At 46.0% G+C, this 16646-nt stretch overlaps 1 protein-coding gene across 17 annotated transcripts in view; it reads right to left on the minus strand.

Annotated features, from left to right (window-relative positions):
• The window catches only part of Grip1 (glutamate receptor interacting protein 1), a 611271-nt gene that overhangs the window by 16791 nt on the left and 577834 nt on the right, over window positions 1-16646 (minus strand). For all 17 annotated transcript variants that reach the window (XR_003844501.1, XR_003844500.1, XM_021205771.2 and 14 more), the window contains one exon: window positions 14280-14513. Coding sequence is in view for 15 of the 17 variants with exons in the window: in XM_021205771.2 (XP_021061430.1) it covers window positions 14280-14513 (234 nt within the window). In the remaining 2 variants the exon portion in view is untranslated. The remainder of the gene's footprint in view (window positions 1-14279; window positions 14514-16646) is intronic.

Consider the following 16646-nt stretch of genomic DNA (forward strand, 5'->3'; position numbering starts at 1 on the left):
GATGAGCCATACCCCCCTCCCCCAATGAGAAAGGTCATCACCAAAGATGGAAAAGAAACAGTGTCAGGGATGGGCAGAAAGGGGGAGCCCATCACACACATTGTTGGGGGTGGGTAACAAAAATCACGTCAGCCACTGTACACATCATAGGAAAGTGCCTCAAAAATGGGGAGTAGGACTCTATGTTGGGGGATGGTTTTGTGCGCTGTGTATTCAAATGGTGATTGCTAAGCCCAGAGATCTGGTTGTAGTCTGGACATTAGGCATTGCCATGCTATTTGGAGCATATTCTATCTCAGTTATGGTAAAAGTTCTTTTCCATCACCTGATTGGCTAATAAAGAGCAGATTCAGCCTATAGCTGCGCAGAAGAGAAGAGGGCAGGACTTCTGATCCCAATCAGCGAATCCCAAGGACCAGGTTGGATTTGTCACAGGCAGATCATCAGGGGAGTCATGAGGATACACAGGGAACAGAGTGAGCAGGGGAAGAAATCAGACTGCAGGCAAAGGCCCACATGCTGGTAAGTAGTAGCCATACAGCATTATTAGAATAGATGAATATCTGCTCAGCATGGTGCCTGTAGCTTGTCAATAAATTTATTAGGTCTCCATGACAAATATCCAAGAACTAAAATGGGCTAGAGGCATAAAAATGCCCTATCGTTACTTGGGAGCAAAAGGGTGAAGAAGCACCCCTGGTCTCACATCTATGACTCTGTTACCATACAATCCTAATTCTGGCTTCTCAAAGAAAATGAAATTATCATAGAAAGTATGCCCAGTGCCATATTTAGCTAGAATAAACTGGACACAACAGCTGAGGTCTGACATCAACAGGCAGTCACCAGTGCATAAATAAATAGACAGGGCCAACGGCTTCCAGAGTTCTGTGGAGTCGGGAGAGACTACAACAATGCGTTGCACATCTCAAAAGAATTGGAAGACTCTGAAGGTTGCCATCACGTAGAAATAATGCTTGAGGAGAGAGCAACGCTTAATTATATTGATGTGGTCATCACACATTGAATACATGTATCGAACTGTTGTAACAGTACCCCAGAAGCATGGAAATGGCAGGTGTCAATTACTACGAATAAAAACTATACTCGTTCTAGAACATTAGATGGAGCACACATAGGAAGTAGCTATAGGACAGAAACACATGGTTTTATAGAGACCCTGAATGTTATTAATTCTGATACAATTGGCCTTCATTACTTGTTTTCCAGCAACTGTACCTAGTTTATAGTTTCCCCCATTTTCTCAAAAAAGTTTTCCAGTGCATGTGTGTGTGTACATGTTTCTCTGTGTGACTGTGGATGTGAATGTGCCACAGGGCGCATGCGCAGGTCAGAGGACTACAGTGGTTGCTAGCTCTCATCTACCTGGTCCCACTTTGTTTCTGAGATGGAGTTGATGCTGTGTTTATCAGGATACTTGATCCACGAGTTTCCAGGGAGCCTCCATTCTGCTACCCACCTCCATACTTGGCTTTAGATTTGCAAGGGCTACTACTTCTCCCACTGAACCACCTTTCTCAGCCCAGGAAAGCTTATTAAATCAATAGGATCCCAACCAGGGCCGCTCATTGCCTCTGTGATAGGCTCTGTCTTTCCTCTTGTCCCAGGCACATGCCCATCCCTGTTCCCTAGTGCTACTGACTTACAGGAGCCCCCTAATCTGGGAGAGATTTCATTCCAAGACCCTGAGGATGCCTGAGACCACACAGGGAGAGCATCAAATGCTAGCCACAAACACATCGATACCCTCACAGTTGATCTGATACAACGGTTGTGATGGGTTGTCTATGCTTGGCCCAGGGAGTGGCACTATTAGAAAGTTTTGGCCCTGTTGGAGTTGGTGTGTCACTGTGAATGTGGGTTTTAATACTCTCATCCTAGCTGCCTGGAAGCCAGTATTCTGCTAGCAGCCTTCAGATGAAGATGTTGAACTCTCAGCTCCTCCTGTGCCATGCTTGCCTGGATGCTGCCATGCTCCTGCCTTGATGATAATGGACTGAACCTCTGAACCTGTAAGCCAGACACAATGAAATATTGTCCTTAGAAGAGTTGCCTTGGTCATGGTGTCTGTTCACAGCAATAAAACCCTAACTAAGACAATGGTTCATTTGTATTACAAGTTATAGACCCTGATTGAGGGAATCCAAGACAGGAACTCAAGGCAGGGGCCTGGAGCCTGCCACCAAAGCAGAGAGCAAGGCAAACACTGCTACCATCTGGGTCGCAGGCTCCTTTGCCAGGCTCCCGCCCAGCTCCCTTTCTTATATAGCCCAGGCGCCCCCCCCATCACTGATCAATAGAGAAAATGTACCACAGACATCCACAGACCAATCTGATGGAGGCAATTTCTCAATGGAGGTTCCCTCTTGTGTGTCAAGTTAATGACCAAGATTAGCCACCAGAGATGACTACTTAATCACTAATGGGCAAGATGGGTTTGGGGTATGGGTAGGCTGGGAAATGGAAGGGCCCACATCTCAAGTGGGCGGGTGTGAGATTTCACCACGATACTGAGTAGGGTGTGATCTTCACAGTCTGAAGAATGTTCTGCTTTGGGAGTTTTCCATTTAAGACCTTCAGACTACAGTTGGCCACAGGCAATTGAAACCACACGAAGTGAGAACTTGGGGGGCATGGGGAAAGCCACTAGCTACATCGCTGGGGTTGCATTCTCCAGCCTGTAGAATAGTCTTCTATCTCAACATCTCTTTAAGTGGCAATTGGCTCTGGTGTTTGGTAAAGTATAGACCATAGGTCCTAAAGGAGCTTCCTATGACATCACACATCCCCATCAATCTATGTCCTGTCTCCTAGTTCACCAACAGACACCTGCATCTGACTCAGTAACTTCACTGAGGTTGCCAAGAGTCACCTCCTCCTGCCTGGTCCTGCCACTCTTCTTTCTTATTAGCTAGAATTACTCTGGAAAAACAGAACATGTTCTTCAATTAGCATTGTCTGATTAACGCAGTTAGTACACGAGAGGCAGAGCGAATGCTAATTCAATTTCAGAACAGAAAATTACTTAGTCCTATGGAGCGTCCCATATTGGTTGAGCTCAAGTGTTTTGGTATTCTCTCCAATGCTCAAAGGCATTTGCATTTCGAAAAGGCTCGGTGTTTTTCATGTTAACCCATGGTGCTTTCTCGAGGACCCATGTGTACTGACAGGCTCTGTATTTCCTAGTACACGGTATTGCCTATGCGCCTTGAATGTTTCCTGTTCCTCTTCTGGAATCAGCTATCACCACAACCCCCTCCCAATTTTTGACTAGAAGGGAAATGTCTATATTTTATTCTCAAGAGGAGGCAAAGGAGGAGGAGGCGGGAAAGGGGGAGAGGGCAAACTATCAATAGATGGCTGATAGACTGGCCGTCCATGGGCCCTGTTTACTGGTAGGTGAAATCTCTGTTCTTGAGTTGCCTGCCTATGTGATGCTCCTAGGCTCTATGGGTATTTTATTTTTGACTCATTTTCTTCTTTATTTGAGCCATATCCTCTGTGTAACAGGGAGCATTCCTGTGGAGGGCCATCGCCCCAGCTTCTAACTAGCACAGTATGCTTTTTAGTTCCATGTTACTTGCAACTTGCTACACTGTACAACACGTTGGGCTCCCTGGTTGGCTGAGTAAGGAAGTCAGCATCTGTCTGGAGGCACTCTGAATGAGACAAGCCCAAGCTCACAGTGGACATCAGGAAGTCCGCTTTTGTCTTAACAGCCGAGGCTCGTTTTCCAGTGCCGGCTTCCAGGATCCTTGCCTTTGGAAAGTGTACCTAGAATCAGAAGATTCTTCTTTGATCAATTGGCTTGTGACTCTTAGGTGTCTGCTCTATAGGCCAGAACCTGCGAGGGGACCTGTGGTGGTTTGAATGAGAAAGGCCCCCAAAGACTCATAGATTTGAATGCTTGCTCACCAGGGAGTGGCACTATTTGAAAGGATTAGGGGGTGTGGCCTTATTACAGGAAGTGTGTCATTGGGGGTGGGCTTTGAGGTTTCAAGAATCCCATTCAAAGCCCAGAGTCTCTCTCTTCCTGCTGCCTATGGAGTCAGATGCAGGACTTCCACCTTTACATGTTTCTCCAGCACCATGTCTGCCCATGTGCTGCCATATGCCCTGACGTGGTGACAAGGGACTTCTGAAACTGTAAGCACTCAAGTTCCCCGTCAAATGCTTTCCTTTGTCAAGTTGCCATGGTCGTGGTGTCTCTTCCCAGCAATAGAACACTAAGAGCTAAACAACTACTGACACCCCAAACTGCCAATGTCAACCAGTTAACTGGAGCACTGAAGATCAAGTAGCTCACAAGCCCCTGAGCCCTGGTTACTGGCCAAGGCCTTTTCCTCTCCCTGGCTTTACATGTGACCCATCTCTACGGTAAACTGTTCAGGACCAGGGGCTACTGACTGCTCTAAAACAGAAATCAAGGATTCTGTGGAAAGATGTCCTGAGGTGAAGAGACTGAAGTTTAATAGCCAGCTATAGCCTTTCCTTGCAAACTGCTTACGAGCAGTGGAATAACACAGTTGAAGTTAATTATTTTAGATTTACATGAAAGGCCCCAGAAATTTATAATATACTAATGGCAAACCCTGTCTGACTGCTCTCAAAAGAGCCACAATAACACCACGCAGAGAGCTTGGTTAGAGAGTGCTAGAGCTAACTTTTGATTCATTTCTGGGCCCCCAGCATTTCTAAGGATTCTGAGGTTTTAGTCACCTATCCTCCACACACTGACAAAGTCACCTTATCCAGGCACTTTCTCCCATATGATTACCTCTGACCTTCCAACAACTCTGTACAAGAAAATCATCCTTTCTTCTGATGAGGCCACAAAGCCTTGAAGAAGTTGACGGAATGACTTGTTCTGATCTAATGCAAGCACGCCAGGATTCAATACTGGAGTATCTGACCTCATTTGCTGGGTGTTTCCTACCAAATCATGATTTCTGTTTGGATATACAATCTTCTTGCTGGCTAGGCAGCCTTTATTCATTTTCAACAGCCCAACAAACCAAGATGAATTATGGAACACATTTGCCGGGTTGCTTCTCATGTGCGCCCTCTTGTGGTCTCCTGGAACATCACACAAAATCCTGCTCTTTGAAGATGGCCATCTTGAAGCTGGTTTTGCCTTCTCTTCTAGTCCATGCAAATACAGTCTATCTTGTAGAATCTCTATTCAGGAGAGGCCTCAGGGGAAACTGAGGCATTAACACAGTTTCAAGGTTTTTCTGTTCTAAAGGAGTCAGTGTACCTCTTGAAACAAAACCCTGAACAAAGATAGATACAGTTTCAATGGAGATCAGCCCAATTCTGTGACTGCACACAGTTGCTTCAAGGTCTAAAGCCTGAGGGAGGGGGGGTATGGCAGCAGGGAGCTATGGCAGCTGGTAGCAAGGCCACTGAGACTCAAGTTCAGATCTGTTTTACCTTTTTAAGCTAGACTACCTGCTTGTCTGAACTGTATCCACAGGTAGAGATCAGAAAGCCAACTGATGCTTTAACCAAAGCCAATTCATCCCCTTTCCAGACCAACTGAGCACAGCACCTTGGGAAAGTCACAGTAAATGACAGCCACCCTGGAAGCAGTTCCTAATCCCCGACAGCCTCCTTAGAGCTCAGTCATTCTTTTTCCAATCAATGCAACACCTTGCTCCCAACAGTGATGCTGATTTCCTTGGACGCCACCAGGCCCCTGGGATTGCTCCTGGCAGGCATGATGGGGACAGCTGTGCTCCTCTAAACAAGGCATTTCAAGCAATGCCAGGTTTGAGGAGAGGCCTACCTTACCTGTAGATTTTGGAGAAAAACATAAAATAGAATAGAATAAAATATGAGACTCCATCTTCCCAGCCAGCTCTTTAGCCCAAGAGGAAGCAGATCTTGTTTATATCCCTAGGAACTCCCAGGTTTCCAAACAAACTGGGTCAGAAAGGCAGCGGCTGCTGCTTCCATCAGGGGAGCACCCTTGGCAGAGGAAGACAAAGGCCAGCTGCTTCTGATGTGGCCTCCTGCTGCTCCCTGGCATCCGTGGCACCGAGGGCTGTGGATCAAGAGGCTGTGAGATCAGGACCCAGGGCTCCATGGCTTGGCTCTAGGCTGACTAGGTCCTGGAGAACTTAGTCCCGGCTGAGGGAGAGTGGCCCTTCTGAAGAACTGTGGTGTATTAACAACTGCTTTCCTCGTTCACCCCCCCCCATCCCCTGAATAATGCATTTATTTCACAGAAAAGCAGAGAGTTCTGCTCCAGCCTCGGGAACTGACGGTCACCCAGTAACGGGCCGCCTGCCATGTCTCTGGCCTTACTTCTTGCCTCTCCTGCTTCTGAGCATTGGCTGTGTGCATGTGCGCCCTTATTCCTGGTGTCTTTTCTCAGAGCTACCTGGTGTTACCTCACGGCAATGGCACTTCCACACTCGGCCTCTGCTTCCTGGTTCTCCTGTCATCGCTCCAGCCTGGCTTCTCTAGCTCTGAACCTTTCCCAGTTCCTCTCCAGGTTAAAGATGTCTAATTCCCTGTAGAACCACGAGGGCCTCTTTGATTCGGGGACCGATGATTGTCAGCTCTTGTCAGAGGTGCACTGTCCACTGATAGTGTGATAATTAGAACCTAAGGTTGCTGTCATTCATGGGGGAGGGGGGGCAATGACAAGTTGGAACTGACCAGGGTCCTAATGAGCAAAGCACCCATTGTCTTGATTTTATTATATCACACAGTGCCTCAGACAAGAATCACTAAATCCCATCTTAAAGAGAGAAAACCCTAAGCTGCGGGCTATACTGATATGCCTTTAAGGACCACAATACTGCTGACAGATATGGCAAAGCTGTGTGGAGGGAAGGTACGGAGTGCTCTTCCCTAACACAGGGACACCGGTGAACCCAGCCTCTTAAATGGACACTCTATAGACGACGTTAAAACTCTACAACCTACAAACCAATCATCACAGAGACGGATCGGGACATCAGGACGTCGGAACCATGACAGAAGGCATAAAGAACATGAAGAATAGCAATGAGGCGCACCGTCTCGAAAGCTTGTCTCACAGGACCACTGAAGGTCACGTGAGATGCGAGGTGTCACCTCCAGTTGACATACCTTCCCTGGACTGTAGCAGTGGACAGCTCGCAAAACATGACAAGATACCAAGTGGGCCCTGCCTAGCAAAAGTGCAGAGGACTCCCGAGTCACCCTTTGGAACAGACAGTGATGCCATCTGAGATTCCTTATGCCACCAACTGATAAAGACACCTCTTGATTGCTCTTTAAACGAGCTTTGTCATTGCTGTAATACTTGGTCACTGAAGTAAATTTAAAAAAACAAAACAAAACATTTTTTTAAAACATGAGCCTTTTGTTTTTCCCACAAAAATTTTTTGTTGTTATCGTTGTTGTTGTTGTTGTTAAGGTTTAAAAAAGGATATGACCGCAACCATGGGAACGCAATGGAAAGCATGCGTTTCAAGGATTTCCAGGGACATTGTTTAATTGGAATGTGCAACCCAAAGTCTGTTCCTTGTCATCCTAGCCAATGTTCCCCCAACAGTGTTCACACTATTGTCTGCCCTTGGCACCACGGGAGATAAGCTGGCTGCCAGGCTGACACAGTGACAGGCAGGGAGCCTCCATTTTTGAGTGAACACAGTCTCCTGGCTTGGCTGCCTGTCCTTGCTGGCACTAGCTCACGCTTGGACAGCCGAGGAGAGCTGAAGGAAGACTCTGACCGGTGTCGACTGTACCCGGGAAAATGTGCCTTGTGAGGCCTCCCTCCCCTGCCAGCAGGCGGTCCTGCTCTCTCTTTTGGAAGCAAGGAAAGCCAGACCTGTACTCTCTCTACTTCTGAAGAGAAAGGAGCCCAGCAAAGCAGGGCTACAGACGATAGCCCAAGTTCACACACCAACGGAGCTGCTTTTAGCTTCCGCTGCAGGCGGTCCTGAGCCAGCAGTCTGGAGGTCTGTGCCTGGCCCCCCGCTGACTCCTGTAATCTACCACGGTGACTTCAAATATTTAGTGAAGAAAGAGGCACGTGAAAGAGTGAGGTATTTGCCTTTCATTTTCCCACCTAGGTCCACGCCCGTTCCACGCCAGAGGGCAGAGTTACAGAAGAATCTGGTGTCACCGCAGCACTTTGTCCAAGGAGTAGAGTGGCATCACCGCACTGGCTCCACCCTGACCAAACTCCCAGGCTGCAAGTGCACTGTGAGCTTGGCTGAGGAGAAAGCTGAGGCGCACGCCTTTAATCCCAGCACTTGGGAGGCAGAGGCAGGTGGATTTCTGAGCTCTAGGTCAGCTTGGTCTATAGAATGAGTTCCAGGACAGCCAGGGTTACACAGAGAAACCCTGTCTCCAGCACCCCCCCCCCAAAAAAAAAAAGAAATAGCTGAATCTCCAGAGTTTCCTCAGAGTGACTCAGATGTTCTGGTGGAGTCTTCAGTAGCCTTAAGTGGGGGGGGGGGACCTGGAAAATTATTTTAAGAATTCTTCTGTCAAAAGACATATATCAATAGCTGCATACAATTAAATGCTAAACTTAATTCTGTTGGAAGTCATGCACGGCAGGGAACCAGTGAATGTCAATAGGAAATCATTTTTAAAGTTCAATTGGGCTGAATGCAAGGAACTTGTCCTCTTGCAAAAGAGCTTTTTTGATTCGATTTTTGTGCCTGGAGGTGTGTGTGGAAGTGCAGCAGTGACTCATTGCAGAGATGGATCAAGTGGCCACCAAAAGATGCTTAAGATTCCACAGGGGAAAAAGGACGGTTATCAATGAAACACAGTAAGATTGCATGTCCCTTATCTACAAAGAGAAAGTTTGTGATAAGCTGCAGCAGAAAACAGAACTCATATTAAAGATAAAGTACGGAGGCTCCGGGGCCCGAAGTGTAGCCTCGCTTCCCCACCCACCATTCTGTGTCTGTGATTACATTAAAACAGAATAATATCTAGAACTAGAAAGACGTCTGTCCATGATTCTCAATCTTTAGACCTCAAGAGTGTGGCTAAAATGTAGGTGTCCCTGGCCCAGGGTCCCTGAAAACACAGAGACCCTGCATTTTAACAAGCACTCCATGGTGACGGTCACCTTGCATCTATAACCCAAACAACTATCTAAAGTTTCTCCCTTCAAACTTGTCTAAGGTCTGTTAGTAACTTGGAATTAGTTTGATGCAATTGGTACTTAAGAAACAACAACGGCAAAAATGTCAGTGTACACTGTGCTGGACAGTTTGGATCCCTTCATAGATAAGAATGCAGAGTGCACTGTGTTTGGGAGCTCAGTACGCATTGGCTTTGAGAAAGTTGGAGAAACAGGAGTCCCCGGTAGACCCAGCACCACTGTTTGCCACATCATCACCCCGAGTACCGAATCACTCCAGCCCTGGTTTCCTCCCTTCTGTACATGTGAGCCTGCATGTCGTTTTTCCCCTAAGGGTTAGGAATGGCAGCTAATGAGTCTGCCATCATCAATGAATATGGACAATGTATAGTTTAGTCTGTCTTCATCAGTGAATGTATGGTTAAGCCGGAGAAGACACTAACATCAATGAAGGCATAGTGGACGAATAGCAGACCATTTAGAGCTCAGACTTTTCCAAAGGACTGAAGGAATGGGGGGTGGGCTGAGGGGTGGGAAGAGAATGGAGGTCAAAGGTAGGGGGTAAACAATGGAATGAGAGCAAATTGAGACATGATTTCATGCCGCCATGGCCAACTTAAGGCAGGATGCATTTCAATTTACTGTGTCAGTTTGTACCTACAGAGTCTTTGGGGGCCACATTGATTCTGAGTCTGCAGTGAGGCTGAACATCATGGCTACCAGAGACCAGATACAGAGCATACAAAGTGGACACAAGGCTAGAGAGATCAGTTTGGTAGGGTGCTTGCCTTGCATGCATGAAACCCACAGTCTGGTCCATAGCCCCGCATAAAACTAGGAATGCTGACACACACTTGTAATCGGAGCATTCTTAGGGTAGAAGCAGGAGGTCAGATGTTTAAGGCTACATAATGAGTCTGAGGCCATTCTGGACTATGCAAGAATCTGTCTCAAAAGAAAAAGAAATGTCAGGATAAGATGCGCCCTTCAAAGACACATCTCTTTCATTTAACTAGGCTTCCCCTTCCATGGTCCTACCACCTCCCAATAACTTACTCAAATTTGAACCTACGAATGGATTACAACATCCTTGAAGCCAGAGCTGTCATTATGTAATTGAAGGAAATGTCTCTGAAATGCCCGGAGGTGTGTTTACTAAGATCCTAGGCATCTCTCAGTTCCATCAGGATTGACCACTGCAGTCAAGAAGCTAATGGACAAGCTAACACTTTTCTTTTGTAGGAGGTGATGTTAGTGGCCTGCCCCCAGGAGGCAGAGGGCTTGAGCTTTTGACTTTCCTTGTGCTTTGTACAAGGACAAGGAGTTCTCGTTAATTTTTATCCATTCATCCTCTCTTGATCATGAATGGGTCCAAACTTTAGCCCCGTGGCAAACCACCGCCAGAAAGACTGAAACAGAAAAGCAACAGGGAGCATGCTTATAGACATTCATGTCACCTACCCTGGCCACTCTGATCTACTGCACAGTAGAAATTCCTCTACTGTAACCTTTCGGGGACCGAAAAATCCACCCTTGTTCTGACTCTGCTTGGATACCTTCCACCTAAGAAGGGAGGGGGGTTTCCTGCTTCGGTAGCCCCATTTCATGCCACCACTAATGTATGACAAAGGCTTAATGACAAGCAGGCACGACCGGAGGGAAGATAACTCTATTCTATCAATGTTATGATTGGAATATGAAAATGTTCTCCATGACACGACTAGCTGAATGATTGGTGGGAAATGGTGCTGCTTGCTAAGCTTGACAGCCCTTAGCCGCAAATCAGCCCTCAGTGCAAAATGGTGGACTCGCTTCATCAGGAGGGTTTCCTCTTCTCTGGGGGATCGGAGATCTCACCCGAGGAATGTCGTCTTGTGCCTGGGATTCCTGGAGTGCCTCCCCATGTTAACGAGGCATCTCAGTACCTTAGCCTTCAGCCAGTGACCTTTGTCCACCCTAGAGAGTCTCACCCCCCCTTCCCCCAAACTACATAACCTTTGGTTCACCCTGGCACTCCCCAAACCCTCTTGACCCCAGCACTCACTCCCAGCCAGACCAGGATCCTGCAGAACTCCACCCATTCCAGTCTCCGATTCATCCTTCCAGCCCAGTGTGCAGCAGCTTCCAAACACCCTAAGCGGAGAACGTGGAACCACAGCTGGTGCCCAAAATGCAGACCACAAATGACTGGCCCCGGATGTTGGTAGAATGTTAGGAGGCAGTGGAAACTTTAGGAAGTGATGCCTAGCTGGAGAAAGCTGGTTGGTGGGTGTGGGCTTTAAGGAGTATATTACCACCAGTGGCTTTCTAGATGGTTCTCTGCTTTCTGGTCCAAGATATAAAGGGAGCGTCTCAGACATGCCACACTTACTGAAACAGGCTAAACCCTCTGAATCCATAAACAAAATAGAAGATTTCTTCCCACAACCTGTGACATTCAATCACAGCAATGAAAATGAACTAAGCTGGGCGGAGGTGGAGCACGCTTTTAATCCCAGCACTCGGGAGGCAGAGGCAGACAGATTTCTGAGTTCCAGGACAGCCTGGTCTACAGAGTGAGTTCCAGGACAGCAGGGCTACACAGAGAAACCCTGTCTCAAAAAACCAAAAAAAAAAAAAAAAAAAAAAAAAAGAAAAGAAAAAAGAAAAGAAAAAGAACTAAGTCAACATGTCAGCATGCTTTTCCACCATGTCAGATACCCAAAGATGGAAACACATGAGACACAGGCATGGTCAAGAGTGAGGTCAGTCTCTTTGTTAATGACCAATTCTTTCTCAACTCCTGAAGTGTGCTAAGCAGCAAACACGTTGACAGCCTATGAGGGTAACCAAATTCAGCAGAAGGTGCCTGACTGAGACATTGTTCTCAGGTGCTTCCCAGAGAACGCCAAGGCATGTGCCCACAGGCTCCGTCTGAACTAAATGCTTGAGGAAGCTTTAATCTTCCAGTACCACTCAGTTTCTGAGAGCCTCGTTTTATTGGGGATCAGTTTGGAAGACAGTAAAGCTACAGAAGAAATGTACTTAGAGCCACATTTAGGAGAAATGACTGAAATGGTAGGGAAAAAACAATGATATTTATCAGGCCATGGTGACCCATTTGTGCCCATGATCTCATGAGCCACCAATTTACACACTGATGCACAAATGTGCCAACTGGTCTACCTGCTGCCATCTGTTAGATATAAGTAGATAGAATTTTCCTTTTTTAAATAAGGTCTGTATTCCAGCAGAGGCCCAATAATTTTTTTTCAGTTATAACAATATCCACATCTAGCTTACTGTTATTATTTTTGCTGAATCCTTTCTGTGCAGGAACCATAGGGAGACAGGGCATATTATGTTCCTGGGTCAGAAATGACTGTCTTTGAGGAAACAGCTTCATTCCAGAAAGAAGAATGACAACAAGAAGACATTTTCATACTGCAACTTTCCTTATCTTATGAATGATAAGTGTCTACTAAAAAACGTCTACTATGAGGACTAAAAATACGCCACAGACAGAACTCAGAAGGTACCCAGTGCATTATGGCATCATTTCTCTTTGAGGGGCGGTAAACAAGATGCTTTTCTCAGCCTGGGTAGAAACTGAGAGAAGGGGGAAGGTGGCGTTCATCCCTCCCCCAAGGAAACTGGGAGGGCGGGTTTCTTCTTGGCATGGCAGAATTCAAATTGAGCATGTAGCTTTTACAATTTAATGGCTACGGATTTCCTATGGCATGATGGTATAAGTCAACATGTGATATAGGATATGTGAGTTATCAAGCAGATGTATCCAGGACAAACAAACAAACAACAAACAAACAAGCTAAACTGTAACGGGAGCTCAATGCTGGAAGCATCTTTGCATTTTTGAGCTCTCTGAATGCAAAGAACCCTGGTCATAGGAGAATAATTTTACTCCCGGAACACACCACGGTGTTTTCTTTGCTCATGCTTCTTTCTGTGCCCGGGGTGTCTCTCCACCCTCTACCTCCTTGCACAGTCAATGCCCATGTCTAGGAAGCCTTTCCTATTTCCTTTACAGAGGTGCCACCTCCTGCACTCCAGGGCTGCCCAGGTTGGCTGCCATTATTGTAGCGATCTCAGTGTCTCCCCACAGTTTCCTAGATGTCTTACCACTGGTCTCTCATTTCCCCAAGAAGGAACGATACATCCTTTGAGGGAATGTATACACAGTCTACACGTCAATGGAATGCATGGTAAAATAAAGGACCAGGATGATAGGATACCTCACGATGGTATCTTTCCCCACTCCACATACCCTGTCGGCTACAAAACAAACAACTATGTTTCACAGGGTAGTTAGGGAAACTGAAATCTTTACAGGAAAAAGGAGTACTGACTTGTTAATTCCTTTCAACCTGATACTTATGTGCTTCTTTGAGTGAAATGAATTCTGTTAGTAGATTATTAATGACAGGGAGGGTCTTGGTTCTTATGAAAAGTGAGGTTGGGGATGTTACTTTTTTATAATCCTCGTATGTTAAAAAAAAAAAAAAAAAAGCATAAAGCACCATTCTAGCTGATTAAATCTGCCTACCACTGCTCATGTTGGCCTGGGACCTGCCACAGTTGTCACACCCATCTATATCTCACTTAAACGCTGTGGGTGGCTCCAGAGTGTGGTGAAGTGTGAGAGCAAGGTTTCTCTGTGGACAATACTGTAATACAACATGGAGCATAACCAAAGTTTACTCTGCCCTGGCCCAGGAAATCTAACGTCTCAAGGAGAGTTTCCTGCCTAGTGGAGGTATATAATTGAATAATGAGCCTGTTTTTCAATGAGCTTTAAGCCTCTTGTCAGTGAAGTGATGGACAAAAGATGTCTAGGAAATCCTTCCCCCTTTCAATGAGAATAGATTCATTCATTCAAAGCTCCACGTAACATTGGAATCTCACATTTCTTTTTGTAAGATTTTGACCACTTTTTGATAAACACATCGCCTGAAAATCAATCTTCCCCGCTTTCCAGGCTAATCCTTCCAGGGGACATGTTTTATGACATCAAGTCTCTCAAGCTTTGCCTTTCACCTGTGGGTTTTCTCTTCCGCTGAGCCCACAGGAGAAGTCACAGCTGAGCCTGCACCAATACATCACTGTCATACAGAACGGCTGCTACAGTAGACACCAGGGAAAGAGGAAGAGCTCTACTGACCTTGTGAAGCTCCACTGGCGTTGGAGACATGATCTCCTTTATTTCTTGCTTCATTTTCCGCAGGGTTACAGACTTTCTGCCCACGTCCGAGGGCAGGGTGTTGCTGCGAGTGGTTTGGCTATAGTGTGGCCGTGAACTGCTCCGCTCCTGGAAGCTGGCCTGTCGCCCCAGCTGACTGCGAGCCATTGGAGCCTCATGATTCAAACTCATAGTACTCCCCGACATGATTGTTGCCTGTGGCATTGACAATTTTCAGAAACGATTAAACCATGGATAAGGGAAGGGTTTGCTTGCCCAACATTAAGCACAACTCTCCTGCCCGGTCAAAATACGGTGTCTTCAGGGCATAGCTAAAGGCTGGAGAATGGACGCACTGGCTGAAGTGTGAAAGTCTGGAACGCGCTCTGCATTTACGTGTATAATGCGCATCTCGAATCCAATGGAAGTATTTAAGCCCCTGAGTTTATTTAGTCAAATACCACCCCCTAGCAATGCCTAGGCAAATTGAAAAGCTCCAACATTAGTTTACTGCAAACTGTATTTGAAGCACTAACTTTTCATGAGAGCTGGGGACTCGGGAAGCCACTCTCAGGGCTTCTCATAGACATGGCGGGGGGGGGGGGGGGGGGTGTTTCTCAGCAGAGGCCAGGCTGCTGCCATCTGCGCGATGCTTCCTCTGCCACCAACAGAAGCAAACCTCAGGGTGGAATGAGATTGCTGATGCAGAGGCAAAGGGCTCTCCTAACGCCTCCTGCCTGGCACTGTCAAGAGCATCTTTTGGCCCAGTGACCTGCCCAAGGTGTGCGTAGACACGCCTTTTAATATTCATCAGCATTTTGGCTTCTATATCTCACTCACAGCAGTGTTTCTTAGAAAGGGTCTCTGTGTAATACTCTCAAGGAAGTTTTTTAAAAATTACCCTTTTAGATCAGATTCAACCATTGGCTCAAAAACTATGAAACTTGAACTGGATTTCACCAGTCAAAGGGAAGTTTATTCCACTTCACATAGATCCCTTGAATGTTAAGCGATGAGACGATAACATCCCAGGTGACCGAATCTCAGAACTGGAGTGGCAAAGGATTTGAAAGCAGTATCATGATGGGAATGGACATTTCTCATGTTAGAGGATGTCAGAGTCTAAAAACAAGATGGTAGCCAGCTCTATGTTCCTTACATGATGTTTCTATACATAAATGTTACATTGGTAAACACGCCTGAAAAATATAGTTGCAAAAGCTATAAGCAACAAAGCTTGATTGGTTAGAGCTCTTTGAATAGATTTTTCACTAACTTAAGCCCATAAGTCTTTAAGGTATGGCACTTCATCTGTCTCACTTTATAGAAAGAGACTGGAGCACAAAGAATTTTACTTGCCCAAGATCATGCATATAGTAATTGAACCAAGGGCACTGCCCACAACTATTCATTAGAGGGAACATTGCAAAGAGAGCTGCATTTTTTATCTGTTGTCTTTGTAAGAGTTTACGACTCTCTGTTGATGTTTGGTTTATATGCGCACCGCTAAGAAAGTAGTTGCACCATTGCCAAGTGTTGACATAAATATTCATGGCTCTATCAACTGTCTGAAAAAGTAACAGAAGCAACAAACTCATTCTGACTGGACCACTTACATCACAGGTACTTCTGAGGGTGGGGTTTTCTAGCGGCAGGTAAGTCCTTGCTGACTGCTGACTGCTGCATATAGAGTCTCGCTTACTCCATAACCTCGGAGACAGGCGTTACCGGTCTTACTCCTTCACGATGGGCAGGGGGAGAAGAGGCCCATGCGTAGGTTTTGACCCTTGGCGAGAGCCTGGTGTGGGTACTCCGGAAGTCTGGTTACAGTCTTATTCTTTGACCAACAGGCTCTGTGGCTTCTCCTGTCACCCCAAATTTCCCCTTTTAAATAAGAAAGCCTTTGATACTTAAGCAACTGTAGGCATCTATAGTATGACCTTTTTTCTGACAGATAGCTTTTTGAGGTTGATTGACACCTCCCTGGTGGCTAGCTCTGTTGGTGTCATGGACAGCTTTCATTCAATGGTGCTTGCATAGATCACTTCTATGTTTAATCTGTGGTAACTCTGACAGCACCCAGTGGTATTTTTTTTCCTGCAATGGTGACCATCCATTCATTATTCTTACCTCCTTAGAATACTTATCTACTTATTTCTATTTTTTCCTTCTTGTTTTTTTTTTTTTTTTTTTTTTTTTTTGGCTATTTCTGGCACTTTATAGTAAGTTATAGCATCCCGGCCCTAAATTTTTCTGACTCTGGCTGAGGAGACACTGAAAACAGGTTTACCGGGGTCCAGTGGCGGGGAGGAGACAAAAGAATGGCTCCTTATCCAAGTTTTCCAATTA

This window comes from Mus pahari, chromosome 9 (assembly GCF_900095145.1).
Source record: "Mus pahari chromosome 9, PAHARI_EIJ_v1.1, whole genome shotgun sequence".
Taxonomy (NCBI): domain Eukaryota; kingdom Metazoa; phylum Chordata; class Mammalia; order Rodentia; family Muridae; genus Mus; species Mus pahari.